Source organism: Fukomys damarensis, unplaced genomic scaffold (assembly GCF_012274545.1).
Source record: "Fukomys damarensis isolate Sample0158 unplaced genomic scaffold, DMR_v1.0_HiC HiC_scaffold_8, whole genome shotgun sequence".
Taxonomy (NCBI): domain Eukaryota; kingdom Metazoa; phylum Chordata; class Mammalia; order Rodentia; family Bathyergidae; genus Fukomys; species Fukomys damarensis.
In genome coordinates, this window is record NW_022900920.1 from 30,759,600 (window position 1) to 30,776,930 (window position 17,331).

At 45.7% G+C, this 17,331-nt stretch overlaps 1 protein-coding gene across 1 annotated transcript in view; it reads left to right on the forward strand.

The window, feature by feature from the left end:
- The window catches only part of Cfap43 (cilia and flagella associated protein 43), an 86,386-nt gene that overhangs the window by 36,438 nt on the left and 32,617 nt on the right, over positions 1-17,331 (forward strand). The window contains exons 12-19 of the mRNA XM_033761245.1: positions 974-1,111; positions 5,149-5,289; positions 6,108-6,271; positions 7,286-7,435; positions 9,382-9,512; positions 11,281-11,425; positions 13,780-13,878; positions 14,595-14,672. Coding sequence (XP_033617136.1) covers positions 974-1,111; positions 5,149-5,289; positions 6,108-6,271; positions 7,286-7,435; positions 9,382-9,512; positions 11,281-11,425; positions 13,780-13,878; positions 14,595-14,672 — 1,046 coding nt within the window. The remainder of the gene's footprint in view (positions 1-973; positions 1,112-5,148; positions 5,290-6,107; positions 6,272-7,285; positions 7,436-9,381; positions 9,513-11,280; positions 11,426-13,779; positions 13,879-14,594; positions 14,673-17,331) is intronic.

Here is a 17,331-nt window from a genome sequence, read left to right on the forward strand (position 1 = left end):
CCAGGCGCCCACACGGCGGGCGTCCGGGGTGCTGGCTCTGCTCCCCGGAGGGTGTGGCTGTCGCCAGGGGCTGTCTGGGCCACCACTTCTGAAGGCAGCCACTGCGGACCGGTCCCCCGTTAGTGCTGCACCTGAAGACCGTTTTCTGTCTCCCTAAGACCTTCCTCGCTCTTCTTTAGAGTGCAGTAAGATTCGATGATACAGGTATTTCGTCTTTTTTATTTTATAAAGATAGTTCACGGGTGGACCTTTCGATTATTTCAAAGCTTTAGAAGTAGTAGCTTGAGTCACTGTGGACACACTGGATCTGGACCTGCGCGTTGCTCTTACTCTTGCTGCCGCTTTAGAAGTAGTAGCTTGAGTCACTGTGGACACACTGGATCTGGACCTGTGCGTTGCTCTTACTCTTGCTGCCTTTACCGCAGCTCGTTGAACCTGATCCCCGAAACACTGGTCAGGAGGAAGTGCCCTGAGCCCTGCTGGGTTCTGAGAGGGAAGGCGCTCTTATCTCCCCGGCTTGCTCCTCTGCTTTCCTGAGCCATGTTTTCTGTGCCCCTTTGTCCTTGGTCCTTATCTCGTACTCTTTTTTTGTATCTTTTCACTTTTTGAGGAAATTGTAGAAATGTCTTCCCACGTTTTTCCTCTTCTCACTGGGTACTAGTTATGAGGTACTGAAATGACACATCCATCACTAATTTGAGAATTACTTGTTTCCACTTGAAATTTTAAGAGGCTCTACTGACATATTTCATTCATTTATGATGAAGTAATTGCTCATCTTCCCGAATCCTCTTGACTGCATTTTTTAAGTGGTAATGTGACTAGCATTGGCCTAGAGCAGAGTGATTTATTTCTCAGCTTTCTTAAGGCCAGAGATTATTAAAACTCATGAACCATAAGAATAAATGGTTGTGAATGTTTGTCTTGGCCATTCATCCAATGAAGTTGTTTAGCATCTAGCTGCTGGAATAAGTAAAATGTGATCCATTAGATTTCTTCTTTTCCAGTTATGACCAGCGAGGACTGTACTTGTTAGTTGGAACATCAGAAGGAAACATCTTTGTTATCAATGCCAAACCCACAAGCTCATTTGAGATTCTTGGATTCACAGGTGCGACAGAGAATTTATTAATTAAAAATGTCAGTCACTTTATTCCAAAAAAATTAAGGCTATGAAAATGAAACTATGACAAAACAATTATTTATGGCATATTTTCTAAAAGGAAGAGAACACTGAAATTACAATTAAAAGTTACTTAGGAGAGTACCCACATTGTATTTAGAGATATTTGGGGAACTAGTATTAACTATTGAATTAAATAGTGAGATAACTGGACATTTCTGATATTTTTACAAGGAGAAGTGGGGAGTGATTTTTCCCTGAAATATTTTTTTTTAAATCCATACTTAAACTTTGATAAATCACTGAGTCTTTTCTCTCTGACTTTAAGTATGCTTTAGTGTGTTTTCCCCCATAATAGATTTATAAATCTATTCATTGATTTATAAGTTACTGAGTACCTGGGAGATACACAGTGCTGACATAAGGGAAGAAAAGGTCAAAAGAATTATTCAGTGGGGGAAGACAGAGCACAGTGCTTCGCAGGCATGGAGGAAGAAGCAATGAACTCTACCAGTTATAAGGAAAGGAGTGGCATGAAGGGGTGTGCACAGGTAAGGGGTACAGAGACAGAGAGTTTTCCAAGGGGTTCGTAGGATCCTTGAAGGATTTCCGTACATGCAGGATGCAGCATATCAATATTTCAGCTCTCCATTTTGTTTTTTAAAAAGCTCATATTGGCTAAATGGAAGACTTTGCTAGAAGATGAGGATGGCAGTGAAGCCTGATAGATGACAGAGACTGGAATTAATTCTGTGGCTCATGGGACAACATCAAGAGTTCCGAAATCATGGAATTAGCATGATTTGACTTGTTTTTACAGATGAGCCTGGCACCAGGGTGAGGATGTAGTAGAAAGAAAAGAAGATGGAATAAAAACAGATGAGTTAGGAAGCTGTAATAGTAGTCAGAGATGGGAATAATCATAACCCTCATGGTGGCTGGCAGGTTTTTACTGAGGGAGGCCCTACTAGGGGAGAGAGAATGTTTTAACCCATGGTGTATATTAACTCTTTGAGACAGCTGTCATGAGGTAGTGAGCTGCTCTTACCCATTTTATGGGCGAGGAGGTGGAGGCAGAGTGAACTGCAGTATTTATGCAAGGCCACACAGGTAGTGAGCTGCAGATCCAGGACTTAAGCTCAGACAAAAATGGAAACACTCAAATGCAAATAAATGAGAAGGATCAACAGCGCACAATAGTGTAGCAAAAGAGCAACGAATTTTATAAAGCTATTGTGAACATTTGCATGCAAAACTGTTCTTGGTGTGTGTTTTTACCCACAATGCACAAACTTGTACCACAGTCCCAGAGAGAAGAAACAGCTATGAGTGACGGCACTGACAGGCCGTGGTGTTGGGTTATATGTGAAAGCAAGGTGTGTTGGTTAGCTTTCTGCTCCTGTGACACATTCCTGAGATAAAGCGACTTCTAAATTAGAAAGGTTCATTTTGGCTCACAGCTCTGTAGTCCACGGTCAGCTGGCCGGTTGCTGTGGGGCCTGTGCGAGGCAGCACAGTGTGGGAGGAGCGCGTGGTCGAGGAAGGACGCTGAGAGCCAAGTGGGGAGGTGTCAGGGTTGAGGGCAGGCTCCCACGGTCCTCCCTCCCTTCCCTTCGGTCCCACCTGCTGGAGGTTCCAGCGCTTCTCCGCAGCACCACCGATGGGACCAGGCCGCTCAATACTGAGCTTTGGGGAGCTTTTATCCACATCTTAGTGCTCTGTCCCTAGGTCCCTGGCAGCCTAGTGCCTCATGGCAGGAGCATGTGGTGGCTGAGAAGCAAAGAGAGGGGAGAACAGGCTGGGGGTCCAGTGTCCCCTTCGAAGGCACCCAGTGGGGACTTCACTTCCTCCAGGGGGCCCGGCTTTTTAAGGGTTCTAGTGCTCCCCAGCAGCCCATGGGCTGGAGAGCAGGACTTGTCCACCTACCCATGGGGCGGACAGTGGCTCCAACGCTACCAGCCCAGGTGGTGGAAGTTTATGATGTCATTAACTGAAGGCAAAGGGCTTTTATTTGTTACGCAGCTGTTCACACTAACTTTATTTGCACTATCAAAAAACCAAAAAGAACCGCATTGCCATCAATAGTGAATGGACAAACTGGAAATCCATACAGTGGAATATTAGTAACAAAAAGGAGCAAACCTCTGATACGCATAACACGGATGAACCACAAAATAATTGCAATGAGTGAAAGAAACCAAACGCGACATATTATGCAATTCCATTTGTATACAATTCTGTGCCCTTTTATATTTCCTTATTTTTTAATTTGAGCTCATCGGTTTTTATAACCAATTTTCTTATTAATGTCTATTAGTTGTGCAAAATGTTGGGTTTCAGTGAGTACATTCTGATCATATTCATCCCCCAGTGCTGTCCCTTACAGACCTCTCCCCATTATTCCCTTCTTCTTGTCTAAATTAATCTTCCTGCCACCTTTACAACATTTTTAAATGTTCCACATTTTAGGGAGCATATGCGATATTTGTCTCTCTGAATCTGGCTCATTTTACTCAGCACCACACTCTCCAGCTCCATCCATTTTCCTGCAGATGGCAAAATTCTATTCTTCGTGGCTGGATAATACTCTGTTGTATATATGTGCCTCATCTGAAGAAAGCTGTTTTGTATTGTTTGTTGGTTTGTCGTTTGAGATGGGGTTTTTCGAGACAGGGTCTTGCTATGTAGTTCAGGCTGGCTTTGAACTTAGGGTGATCCTCCTGCTTCAGCCTTCCAAGTGCTGGGATTACAGGCATGCAGCACCAGGCTGAAGAAAGCTTTTGAGGTTAAGGGATAGGGTGAACTGATAAGCTCTGTGGGTTTGAAGTCAATAAATTCTTCATTTGGGGATATTTTAGAGTAGTTTAGAAATAGAGATATATAGTTCAAGATTTAAGAATGGAGTCTGGACTGGAAAAACATTGAAACTGAGTAGATGTCTGGAGAAGGGAGAGTAGACACAAACGGAGGGGCTGGGGGTAGAGGGCCTGCCTAGTACGCCTGAGAGCCTGGGTTCAGTCCCAGCATACGCCATGTGTGTATACACACACACACACACACACACACACGCACGCACACACAGGCAAACTAAGGGCTTACTGCAGCCAAAGGACACCCTCGGTGTGTACGTGGGATGGCAGCAGATGGGCGGGCACGGGAGTCTCAACGCAGCAGTGACCCTGAGGCAGCAGTGAGAGGCAGTCAAGGCAGGGAAGGGGAGCCAGGAAGGGGCAGCCTCTTTCTGGAAGTTTGCAGAGCAGAAAAGAGAATGGTAGCCACCAAACAGCCCCAGGGTTGAAGGACGGTTCTTATCCAAGGCGTGGATCTCTGCGGGGCAGGGGAGAAGGGTCCCAGAGGATAATAAGAAGCGATTGCCAGTGCCAGGTCCAATTGGAGCTTGGAGGGACGGGCTCGGAATGAGACCGGCCTGTCATAGATTCTGTCAGTGCTGGGAAGCAAAAGGTAGAAACAGATCAATTGGGAGGCCTGGGCAGGGCAGGGGAAAGGAGCTAGGGGAGGCTCAGGGTGCAGCAAACCCTGCTGAGGTCAGACGCTGGGCTTCTGGAGGATACACTCGGAGTCACGGCGGCGTTTCCGCCACATCCACACTCCCTTAACTGGAGTTAAGGGAAGAACAGTGATACCTGACCCAGCTGGCCTAGACGTCTAATCTGTTGAAATCCAAAGAGGTCTGTGTCACAGCCAGGTAGGGTGGCATTCTGGGAGGCTGAGGCAGGAGTATTGCAAGTTCTAGCCCAGCTTGGGCAGTTGAGCAACTTAGGGAGACCCTGTCTCAAAATAAAAACCACAAAGACCTGAGGATGTAGCTCACTGCAGAGGCTCTGGGTTTAATCCTCAGTGCCAGAAAAAAGTAAGTCTGTGTTACTTAGGTTGAAGGTAACTTTGGATATCAGTAAGTAAGTTTGGTCCTAAGGATGGAGTGAAGACAATCTGCAGTGTGATGTTTGGATCGGGATGGTAAAGATCCTCTGAATTTAACCAGTGACCACTGCATTTGCTTCTAGAGGCGAGCAAGGATGTTCTTCAGATATCCACAGTGTCTCTTTTGGGAACAAATGCGGTGAAAGTGATGGTGCTTTCCTCGCTTCCAGAAGCAGAGAGAAGCAGGCTGGAAATATTTACGCTGCCTAAAAAGCTACCACAAGGTAAAGAAAAATGAACAACCCATCCCTTCTGTTCTGGCCCAGTTAAGTTGCGCTATGATTTCCTTTTCTGCTTTGTTTTGGTTTGTTTGTTTGGGGAGGGTCCTAGTGGCAGCATTGTTTCTTAGCGTGTGAAGAGGGAATGTGGCTTTTCACGCACCTTTTCAGAGTGAGGCTGATGCGGCTTCCAGTCTGAAGTGTGGACTTTGCTCCCGGTCTTGTAACTCACAAATCCGCTTCATTATTGGAAGAAAAGTAGTGGGGCCAACTGACATTTATGTCGAAATTATGTGTGACTTTATGATGTCTCTGCTTTTATATTTAAATACGCACAGTGAAATTCAGATAGTTTACAGTGCAGTCGCCTGTGCTAACACAATTGTAAAGAAAGCTCTCTCGAGTAGGTATGAGAAATAGGCTCGCTGTTTTAGATGACAAATGTATCTGGGTAGTGATTTTGCAAGTAGATAATCAGAGGGTAGCAGAGAAAAACTCACAGTCTTTTTATGCTTTACTCCATAATCTCTATACTGTCATATGATTATTTTAATGATATTTCTTTAAGTTAATTGACAATATTAAACATGGTCTACAAAAGATATTTTACTATCATTTTGCTATCATAAGAATTTCTAGCCATAAGCATTTCTAGTGGAGATAGTTATTTTGAAATCCTTTCTTATTACTAAATAGCCTTTACAATGTTAATCAAGTATCTAAAGTCTTTGTTTTGCTTTCATAATAGTCCGTAGCGATTTAAAATGCAAAATCAGTATGGTACAGGTGATCTCTTTTCTTCCCCAACATTGCGCTTTCTACAGGCATTGTCAATGAAAGGGGACGACTGAGAGATGAGCTCATTCACAAGCACCTGTGTGAGGTGGAGCACACCCTGGCTTCCGCGGTCTTGGACTTTCAGAGGAGCCGGATATGTGGGTTCTGCCGCCACGTGCCGTACATCTGCAGCTACCGTCTCCCTGAAAAAGTAGGCCGTCGTGTATCTCAGCACTCAAAGCCGCATTGTATAGTTAGGCCCAGTCCTCTCGAGTTAGCAGTTGGTTTTATCGTGTAACATAATTCCCTTGAATTAGGTATGTATTGGCGTTACTTGTTAATCCATCATTAAATATGTCTGAGCAGCCTCTCTATTAAGCCACATATATCCTATGGGTCAGATAAACATACAGTTGGCACAATATTAGTTTAGGGCCTTAAAAAAGATCTAGCATCAGAAAACCTATTCCATAGATGCCACGGACCAAAAAGTAGATGGTTTTCAAGGGACCTTTGCACAGGTGCCCTAAGCAAAATTGCACAAAACATTAAATTACGTTTCTGCCCTTTCATCACTGCCTAGCACACCCCGGTTGGTGACTCTTGCTGCTGTCCTTCCTCCCTTGGGCCTTGCAGTGTCCCGCTAATGCCTGTCTTTGGAACTCAAGAGTATCATCTACCTCCCTGTCTTTCTGAATCCCTGGGTTCTAGCCCTTTGCTTCCCGAGTAGCCGGTGTTAGACCTTGAAGTTGGGAGAAGAAAGAGGTGGGTGGTTCGTGGCGAGGGGTCTTCCAGAAAAGCTTAGTGGAGATCTGGACTTTGAAGAACAGGCCAGATTTAGACAGAGAGACAATGTGTGCAGGGGTGGGCGGGACTGGGGGACAGGGAGAAGGGCTTTCCAGAAAAGTGAGGGACACAAAGGAAGAATCCTGACTCCTTTATTTTGACCTGTACAGGAGAATGTCTGAAAATGACAGTAGAAACGTAGGTTGTAGATGTAGGCTGGGATCTTTAATGACATGTTAACATATGAAGAGGGTTTTCTTGCTTGGCAGAAACAAACTGATGTTTAAACAAACATTCGACACATGGGACACACACAGCTGCCTGTGCTACCCAGGACTGGCTCGTTTCCAAGCCCTGTGCTCATGTACTTGGATCCGACCCTGCCTGGCATGCACAGCTGCAGATGCCGGGTAACGTGGTCCTCTTCTCTGATTGGCAGGACCAGGGCAGCGTTTGCATTCTTAAGCCATACCAAAAAGTGCAAAGCAAACACTATGGACCTGGAATGGCTCACCTGTCCTCACACGGATTATGGCTCCTAACGGCAGCGAAGTGTGGAGCCCTGTGCATCCGAGATGTTTACACTCTGGTAAATTCCTTTTCTAAAAAAAAAGGTGCAGGTTGTGTACTGATTTCAGAGAAGGAGCAGAAGCCCTCGGACAGTGAATCAGAGCTTGTTCTAATCCACTCAGCCTTTCTGTAATTATGGATGGTATAATGACATTTCATGGGTGATTTTGTGCCTTGGCCAGACTCTTCTCACTCTGACGGGCAAAGTGAGATCTGCACATACAGTGCTGGGCAGGGCTGCAGCCCGGGCTCTCAACCACCTCTGTGCCTTGGAAACTCACTGAGCATCACTGAATTCCTGTTGCTCAGAGGAGAATTTAAAAGCCTGGGAGCTCTCCCTGGAGAGCTTAGAAAGAGAGCTCTGCACACTCACGCCCTGGCCAGACCGGGATGCTGGAACCGCAGAGGGTCCTGTGTCCTCCACCCCTGCAGCCCAGGGCACCACCACCACCATCTTTCTGGTTCCTACCATGCTCAGACCTATGATAAGTGAAAGCTGCTTCTCCCCACTGAGAGGCAGGGATCCCTCCCTAAGTTTGGGCCGTGATTCTTACCCGGTTTCCAGACCCGCGTGGAATCCCCTTTGAGTCCACAGACAACCTGGCGCCCTGGCTGGACCATCCCAACTCTTTTGCTCATCTCTTAAAGAGAACATATTTGGGCAAAAGGAATACTATCATGTGGGAAAATCTTGAGTCCCTTAGAGATCATTTCAAAGTGAATGATTTGCAAACCGCTGCATTCTACTACTCAAATAAGTTGTCATGTACAGAGCAACTCATAGTGGCCCACTACTGACAAGGTTGCCTCAGAACTTTGAGTGATCCTTTGACCTCCACTCAACTCTGAGCAGCTCATATATGAGGCTGCTTATATCACTGTTTGCCAAATTGACCCACTGTCCATTATCAAAAGACTAGGTAAATAAAACTGTATCGTGTGGCAAAATCAGCACACAAGTCAATCATGGAGCATTATGCAGCTACAATACAGAATGAGGAAATCTTTATGCAATGATGTGGAAAGAACACCAAGATAGATATACAGATTGTTAAGGGGAAAAGCAAGGTGCATAATATATATATGTATATGTGTATATATGTGTGTGTGTATATATATATATATATATACACACACACATATATATGTGTATATATAATGTTATAATTTATGTAAGACATGTATTATGCAAAAAATTCTGATGTTGACGCTATCTTGCTTTACTTGCGTGAGGTACTGGAGCATGGACACAGGAGATTCACGGCGCACTCTTGTAGTTTGTGAATGTTGAATGGTTTGAACATGTTGCCTGTTTAAAAAGTTAACTGAACAAGGCTCATGCTGGTTCCACCATCTGCCTCGCAAGCGCAAGGACCCATGTTCAATCCCCGGTACCAAACAAAACAAAACAAGACAAGCCTCATGCTTGAGAACCAGTGCGACACAGAAGTCGGTCTCTGTCTCTAGTCAAGGAGCTCAGGCTCTTGCATTGTGTACCACCTTGGGGATGAGGCCTCCTGTTTGCTGGCCCTAATTGGTTTAATGAGAGCCCCTCAGGGCTCGCTGTCTGGCCATCTTCACAGTGCCTGTCACCCTCTTGCATCGCACCCAGGCACCCTGTGCACATGCAGACCCTGCCTGCTACTTGAAGGCACCCGAATTTGCCCTCTACCTGCTCAGGGCCCTCCGCCAACCCTCAGCTCTCAGTGTCTGATGGTCCACTGTGATCAGAGACCATAAGCCCGCTCCACACTGTACAGAGTGGTGGGAGGACAAAGTGGCACCGGGAAACGGTTTGAAGTGGAATTTAAGTGCTGCACATTGCCCAGAGCTGCTGCCACCCCAGGTGAAGTGCTGCGGGCACATAGAAAATATTCATCCCCAAGAAACATGCATGCAACCTGCTAGAAAACCATGTGTAAGTCAAACTTGTAATAACTTCTCTTTTTCCCTAAAATTCTTGAGGAAATGTTTGCTCAGTGTCGGAGCCACTCCCACCAGGGGCATGGGATTCAGTCCATGAGAATTTCAGTGGATGGACAGAGCATCCTGGTAAATGGGAAAGATGACGGCACCCTGGTCTTCCTCAAATGGAAGTACGTACAGCACACAGTAAGCAGCCCCTGGAATGTGGTGCTCTAGAGTTTATTATTCCTAGGACACAGCAAGACAGCCGCTTTGAAGAGATGGTGTGTTACACTCAGATTCCCAGAGAAGAGGCCACACCCTCCTACAGGGGCCCCCATGGGAGGCGCCCGGGTGGGTAGGTGGCTGGGGAGTGGGGAAATGTGGGCAAGAGCCACGGTTTCCAAAGGTTTCCAAAAGAAGGCTTGGGCAGGCCTACAATGGGCTAGTCTGAACAAGTCAGCAGGTTCTGGGGCAGAGGGGCTGGGACTTGGTCCTGGAGGATAAGGGCCCCCCACCCCCAGGTGGCTGGAAGGTGGCTCTGGACTGGGGGACTGCCCAGGACCAGGCTAGCTCTAGAAGGGGTGGTACGCCCAGGACGAGCAAGACCCCAGCTGTCAGAGCCTCAGAGTACACAGTGTAAAAAAGCGCAGTGCGTATATGTGGGGATGAGCAGGCCTACTGCAGGAGGGTGGGGAGTGAGGACAGTGGTGAACCTTAGGTTACCGTAGACACTTCTCTTTGTTCCCCAGAAAGCTGACACCTGTAGGTGTGCGTGTATTGCGTATATGTGGGGATGAGCAGGCCTACTGCAGGAGGGTGGGGAGTGAGGACAGTGGTGAACCTCAGGTTACCGTAGACACTTCTCTTTGTTCCCCAGAAAGCTGACACCTGTAGGTGTGCGTGTATGTAGGTGTGTGTGTGCGTGCAAACAGTTACTTACTAGTTAGATATTCCTTAGGTGGTACTAGCTTGTTTAGGTTTGGTTTGCTTAAGCTAAAATTAAAATTTGAAACATATCAGTGCCACCCAAACGTACCGATGATGACAGCAGATCGAAAACAAATGGATGACACAGAAGAGACAGCCTGGACCTTAAGTGTTGCCAGGTTTTATCTGCTAATGGATATCGCTTATCAGTGTTGATTGGTTCAGAAAAAAAAAATTCCCAATACCGCCTGTGATTAAAACAGTAATAAAACAGAGCCTTTCTCAGTAACATTGTGAAAATGTTAAACATCGTGGAGTCAGTATTGTATAGCCACTTATTTCAGAGACTCCTTTGACAACTGTTATCATCATGCACATTTTATATACAGAATCCTAAATAAATATACACTTGTATCTTACTTATTAAAAAGCCCTCTCATCCTTTACAGTGAGCAAATAGCATCTCAGGCAAACAGCAAACAGGTATGGGAGGTGAGAGCTTTATTTATAGAAGCAAGGCCATTTCCATCTGTCAGCAAAGACCTGAAATCTGACTCAAACCACAGCTGGCTTTGAACCGTGGTCCCGTTCTGAGCTTGTGTCCCTGGGCAGTGAGTCGTGGACAGCAGCATCGCTCCTCCTGGGGGTTTGTCGGTGGTGCATCTTGGCCCATCCTGACTTTCTGCATCAGAAGGTCTGCGGGGGGCCAGGGCCTCCGGGGGCGTCGTGTCTGAGGTTGCAGTGCCATGCGATGGTGTGTGTGCAGGTAGTGCAGTACCTGGTGTGCTCAGGGCCTTGGCCAGGGAGCGGGAGTGCACCCCACAGAGAGGGAGAGGCTTGTGTCCTGGACCCAGGGAAGGCTTCTTCTCCCTGTAGGGAGATCGCATTCTGGTTACCACAGGGCTCTGTGGAGAGTGGGACACCTACTTCTTCATGCAGACGTGATCAGGTGTTGGGACAACACTGCTAAATGCAGTTTTTGTTTTAAATGTGACTCTGTAACCTGTGTTTTATGTTCTGTTCATATAGGAGGCTTGGGGGAAACTCAGTGAGTGAAATTACCGAATATTGCCAGCAACTGTTACTGTCTTTGAACACCAGCATGGAGGAGGAGAATAATCATCTCAGTGCAATGCGACTTTCCTCAGCATCGGAACCGGAATCTGAGCATGCAGTTGAGTTCCAGCATGGCTGGCTTACTTTGGGGGGAAGGGTCTTGTAAATCATATCGTTTTCAGCTTATATTTCCTTTAAGCACATTTTTAATAATATTTCTCAGGCCGGGGATGTAGCTTAGTGGTGCTATAGTGCAAGGTCCTGAGTTCCATTCCTGGTACCGGGAAAAAAAAGTATTCCTCCTTATCCGGGTAGCCTATGTTTTTTAAATAGAATATAACCTACACCTGAATGAAAATGTTCAGTCTTTCTCCAAATGGTCACAGTGATTTAAACCACAATAGAGTATCTTGACTTGTCTGGAAAAATCTTTTCCACTAATACTACTGCTTGGTCAAAGTGATCCCTGTGTACTTTCATGCCTCCTATTATTTGGAAATATCTGGTGAGAGAGCAACCTTCATTCATGTTATCAACAAATACTGAGTTCCTTCCTACAAAATGATAGGCCCGTGGAGATACAGCCGTGAATAAAAAAGTCTTCTTTTGTGGTATTTGCATTCTGTTCGGAGGCTGGTCGTTGCAGAGAGGTGGATAAATAAGTAAAATAAATAAGGAACAGTTATACAGTGACAAGTTCTGTTTGGTGAATAAAAATAGGTTCATGTGACAGTGTTTGCCTGGATGGCCTCTCCAAGGAGAAAGCTCCAAACTGCAATCTGAATCAAAGCCTGCCACTCTGCGAAGAGTCAGGGCTGGAGGCCAGGAATTCAGGTCAGCACAGCACAGGTTGGCATGTGACGGGTGAGGACCCACAGGAGACCCGTGCCACTGAAGGGGGCGAAGGAGGAAGCAGTCAGAGATGAGGTCCTTGAAGGGGGAAGAGACCAGGTGAGGAAGAGCTGTGCAAACCGGGTCGGAGCTTGGCTTTCACTTTGCAATAACAAGGATCTACTGGAGTGTTTTGATCAGAGGAGTAATAAAACCTCGGTTATTTTTGTTTTTGTTTTTCTTTTGGGGGGGGTTGGTACCGGGGATCAAACTCTGGACCTTGTGCTTGTGAGGGGGGCGGTGGAACCACTGAGCTACATCCCTGGCCCCTCGGTAGCACTTTTGAAAGGACAGCTCACTGCTGTATGGAGAATGATTCCCGGAGGGCCGAGAGTGGAAGCAGAGAGATGACTCAGCAGGCTGTGGCAGAGGCCTTGGTGGCCGCGGTGGAGCAGAGAATGCCGGGAGGGCAGAAGGGATGCACTCTGTTTCGGGGTTGATAGAAGAGTTCATAGAACTCGGTGATGGACTGGACTTCCAGGGAGAAGAAAAGAAAAGAGTCAAGGGCAACTCCTAGATTCTCTTTTCTGAACAACCAGGTAGGAGACTGGCCCATTCGTGGGATGGGGCCAGTGGTAGGGGAGGGAGCCTGAAATTAGTGTGGCCCTGAGCTCAGAAGGCCAATCTGATACCAAGAGATGTCAGTTGTCCATTGGATCCGTGAGACTTGACCTGGGGGAGAGGCCAGGACCGGATGTAATTGGAGAGTCAGGGATGTGGCTGGAATGGAGAGCCATAAAGCTAGTTAAGGTCAGGATGAAAGGATGGTGAGAAGAGAAGAGACCAGGAGAGAGCAATTTAGTAAAAGCAGGTTCTAGAGAGCTGAGAAAGAGCACAGGAAAGCAAAGGAAAGGGAAGGGGTGACCAGTGAGGTCACAGAAACAGGGTTGGCAGATCCAGACTTCTCCGCGACCTTTTACTACGAAGAAGAACACAGACAGGGTGTGGTATGGACGTGGCTGTGTCAGGCAGGCAGGAGTTGCTTTCCCAAGAGATTAAAGTACATTTGGGACTGGGGATTTAGCTCAGTGGTTCCGCCATCTGCTTCACAAGCAAAAGGACCTGAGTTCGATCCCCAGTACCAAAAAAAAAGGAAGGGGATGATAAAGTACATTTGGGTGCCTTTGGGGAAGACCCAGAAGGGCGAAGTGGACAGCTTAGGGGGAGGAAGAGATTGAGATCCTCCACACAGATGGCAGGGCAGGCCTTGGAGGTGGGAACAGTGTGGTTCAAAGCAGTGGGAAGGAGGCTGCTGTGACGTGGGGACCGTGGGCTGCATGGTCATTTCTGCTTTCTCGGTGACTTTCCAGGTCACTTGCAGAGTGTGGCAGTTAGACAAGGTGTTGCTGTGGTGCAATTTCATGGACACTCTGTATTATTGGACTTTGAAACCTTTTTATTTCTGTGATAAGGACAGACTAGTAGGAATTAAGTAAATAAAATGTTGCATCTTGAGCAGGCAGATATCTGGTATTTTTGAAATGCAGCAAATGCAGAAGGGTTCAACACAGTTGTATGAAGTACAGAGGGAGGAGGAGAACTAGATGCAATTTTTAATTTAAGAAATGTTTGTCTTCTAAGGTGTGTCAGAACAAGCTAAGCATTGCCTCATCACAAGAGGAATTGATCGTCACTGATAGTGAGAAGGAAATTCCCTGGGTACAACAAAAAAACCAAGAGGTATTAATCAACCATGGGATAAGTTTGAAATAATGTTTTTTGATGTGCCAAATAGATTAAGTTCCTGTGCCGACCGAGTAGAAAGTTAGAAGACTGAATGAGACACAGCCTGGCAGGGCCGAGTGTAACTTTCCTGGGAGCGAATAAACACCCTACCTATGGGGCAGCCTTTAGACAGACAGCTTTAGGGACAGGGCTTAGGCTAACATGAAATCCCACAAAAGTGGCCATTTGGCTCGAGCACTGCGGCGCCCTATTCTACAGTGGGTTTTGGGTGATGTTCTCTGAAAGCAGATGGTTCAGCCAGGAGCAGAAGGGGTGCTGCAGCTCGGCTGTTACCCAGGTGACACAGGCGGCAGGATGCTGACAGCTTGTGTGAGCTCAGTCCGCTGTGTAGACTCACTTGAGTTCCTAATCAAAGACCACATTTTCTTTTGGCAATTATTTATTATTTATTCTTTCACTACTTAATTATTTCCTTTGCATTGGCTGTGTAACTGACACGAGTTGTAAATCACTTCGAGGGCACTTACACAGTAGAGTTAGATTTAAGTGAGGCATTGCGGAGGCATCACATTCGCTGTGCATTTCAGTCCGTGGGAGTGTTTTATTTCAGTTTCTGGAGAAGTGCTATCTGTGTATCTCTCTCAGTGTTTGTCACCTGTCTCCCTGGGGTTTCTCTTGCTTCGTTAAATGACATGCTTGTTCCATTTCAGGCTATTGAAAAGGAGGTTAAGATGTTTTCCCAGAAAAGGAAAGCAATAAAAAGCGGAATCAAAGAACTTGCTAAAACCGTAAGTCTCATGGTTTTATATGCTCATACATTGCACTGTCAGACTGAAATTACATTTTGAACTTTAGTTCAGTAGTGTGAGAAGCCACAACCCTTTTTTTCTCTGTTTGTCAGCTAAGGTTTCTGGAGTACTTTGACAGGGTCAAATTTTTGCTATATCACACTCCACATAAACAGTAGCATTTTTTTCCCCAACGACCCTGCCTCATATAGTATTTTAATAATTTTTTAATCAAAATTATACATTTACTTTTTATAAATATCAGAGAGAGACCAGCGTCTAACTAAAGAGTGGTACTTCTTTAAACCCTGGTGTTACTGGCTTTTTGGGTCTCAAAAAACTTGCTTCAGGTTCTTGGTATCGTCGACAAGAAAAAGGTAGCAAGAATTTACATTTATGGAATATAGAAAAGAATTATGCTCTGCAGAGTGGCAGTGGGCCAGTGAAAAGGGTCACAGCACCCACAAGGGTAATGGCAGGAGTCTTTTATATATCCTGCCCTAGATTGCTTCTCCCCATGCAAACAAGGCATTTCGAATAGTCATCCTATCAGAAACTCACTTAGCCTGATGTCAGACTTAAACTTTCCTATCAAAGGTCCAGTTGGTTTTATGCCAGATGTAAATGGAAAAATGAATATAGCATTTTCTTATTGGTCCAGCCACTTCCAGTCCAGGATCCACGAGTCTCCATGATTGACAGGCCACACCCACTTGCTCAACCAGTTTTCCCTGCTCTAGTCTACCTCACTGTCACTTTCCTCTCCTCAAAATTGAGCCCTCTGACTATGACGGTAAACATAATCCTCTACACTTACAGAGATAGAAAAGGTCTCCAAGATACCCCATGGCTAACCCTCATATCATTCTTTTCTGAGACAAAAACTCATGTGCATAAAAAGATGGAGTACAAAAGACAATATGCTGTGATAATTTATAAGCCACCCTTAAAAGTTCCCTTCTGACTCCTAAAACTAATGCCCAACTGGCAGAACTTAGCCCTTCCCAGAACACTGGAGCTCAGTAAAGGCCTCAAGAGGTTACTGTTTACATCGACTCAAAATGTGCTTTCTTGGTACTATATTCCCATACTGCTGTCAAAAAATCCTGTCAACAAATAAATCCTCTATTAAATATCACACACACACACACACACACACACACACACACACACACACACACACACACACACACACACACACACACACACACACACACACACACACACACACACACACACACACACACACAAGATCAGTTTTTAGCCTCTGTTTCCTATCTAAGATAACAGTTATACACTGCAAAAGACACCAAACAAACAAACAAAAAAACCATATGAGGTCATACAGAGAGACTAACTGGCCAACCTAGTGACCAAGACAGCTGCTTGACAGCCTTTTCCTCTGGAGTTCACCCAGATACCCTTATTTCAGAAAAAAAAATCCCTGAGAGATGCCAAGCTTGATTGTACCTGGGCTGAGGCAAAATGGGCTCTATTCCAGAGACACCAACTCTTCCCTTCCCAGTGGTTTCAAATGGTGTAAGAAGCTACTCCTACCTACAGCTAGCCAATAAAAAAAGAAACAAATCATTAAAATTCTTCACCAGGCTTTCCACTTAGAAAAAGAAAACCTGCTAAATGGCTCAGAGTTTATTTATAGATAAAAGACTCCTTCGTATGACTTAACAAATTATAACAAGCCTATAAAATACACCCACTTCCATAACCAGTAAAGTGAGAGATATCCAAGAAAAAACTGCCAGATTTCACCCACATGCCTGCTACAGTTGAATGGGCCAAAAATAGTCCAGGTTGCTGTGTACGACAAGGAAAGAATTGCCCAGAGTGTACCTCGTAGTGAATAGTAAGCTTATTGAAGATCGTGGAGCAGCAGAGAGAAGCAGGCAAAGAAAGGGACTTGATAACTCAGGCTTCCAGTATTTAAAGTGTCAGACACCCCTGATCCAAGCCTACCCCACTCCGCCTCTCTGATGCCAGCAGGTCTGGGTGCCTTCCTAAGGCTCATCCTAGATAACTCTTAGGGTGGTGCTTGGTGTGTGGTTGAACGAAGAGAAGGGACATGGCTGGCGCATCTTCCCTGTGTTTGGCTCACAGCAGCAGGGATAAACGTTAGGGTGGTGTGACCCTTCCAGTCGGGCCAAGGGAACAGCGTGACTCACTCAGCTCCTTTGTTTCTAACTGTACCATGCCCCAAAGTGAAGAGACCCAGTACCTCTTAGAGTGGGTAGATACTTTCACTAACTAGGGAAACTCTTTCCCTTAGGCAATAAAGACCTTAATGTTAGAGGTTCTTCCCAGGTTCAGACTCCCTAAGATTCTGCAGAGTGAAAGTGGCCCCTCCTTTACTGCTGCTCTTGAACAGTGAACAGCAAACAGCAAGCACCCCAGGCCCAGGGTCCAAGAAAAGAAAATAGCCCACCATGAAGAGCTAATTGGAGCAGCTGGTTAAGCTTAAAAATGTAAAAGAAGCAGCAGGAACAAAAGATATAAATGAGCCTCTCTGTGTACTCTTCTTACTCATCTAAGCCCCGGAGGAAGAACACAATTTGGACTTCCATTCAAAATCCCCTCATGGTGGACTTCCACCACGAGCTTTTTTCTTCTTTCTTTTTTTTTTTTTTTTTTTTTTTTTTTTTTT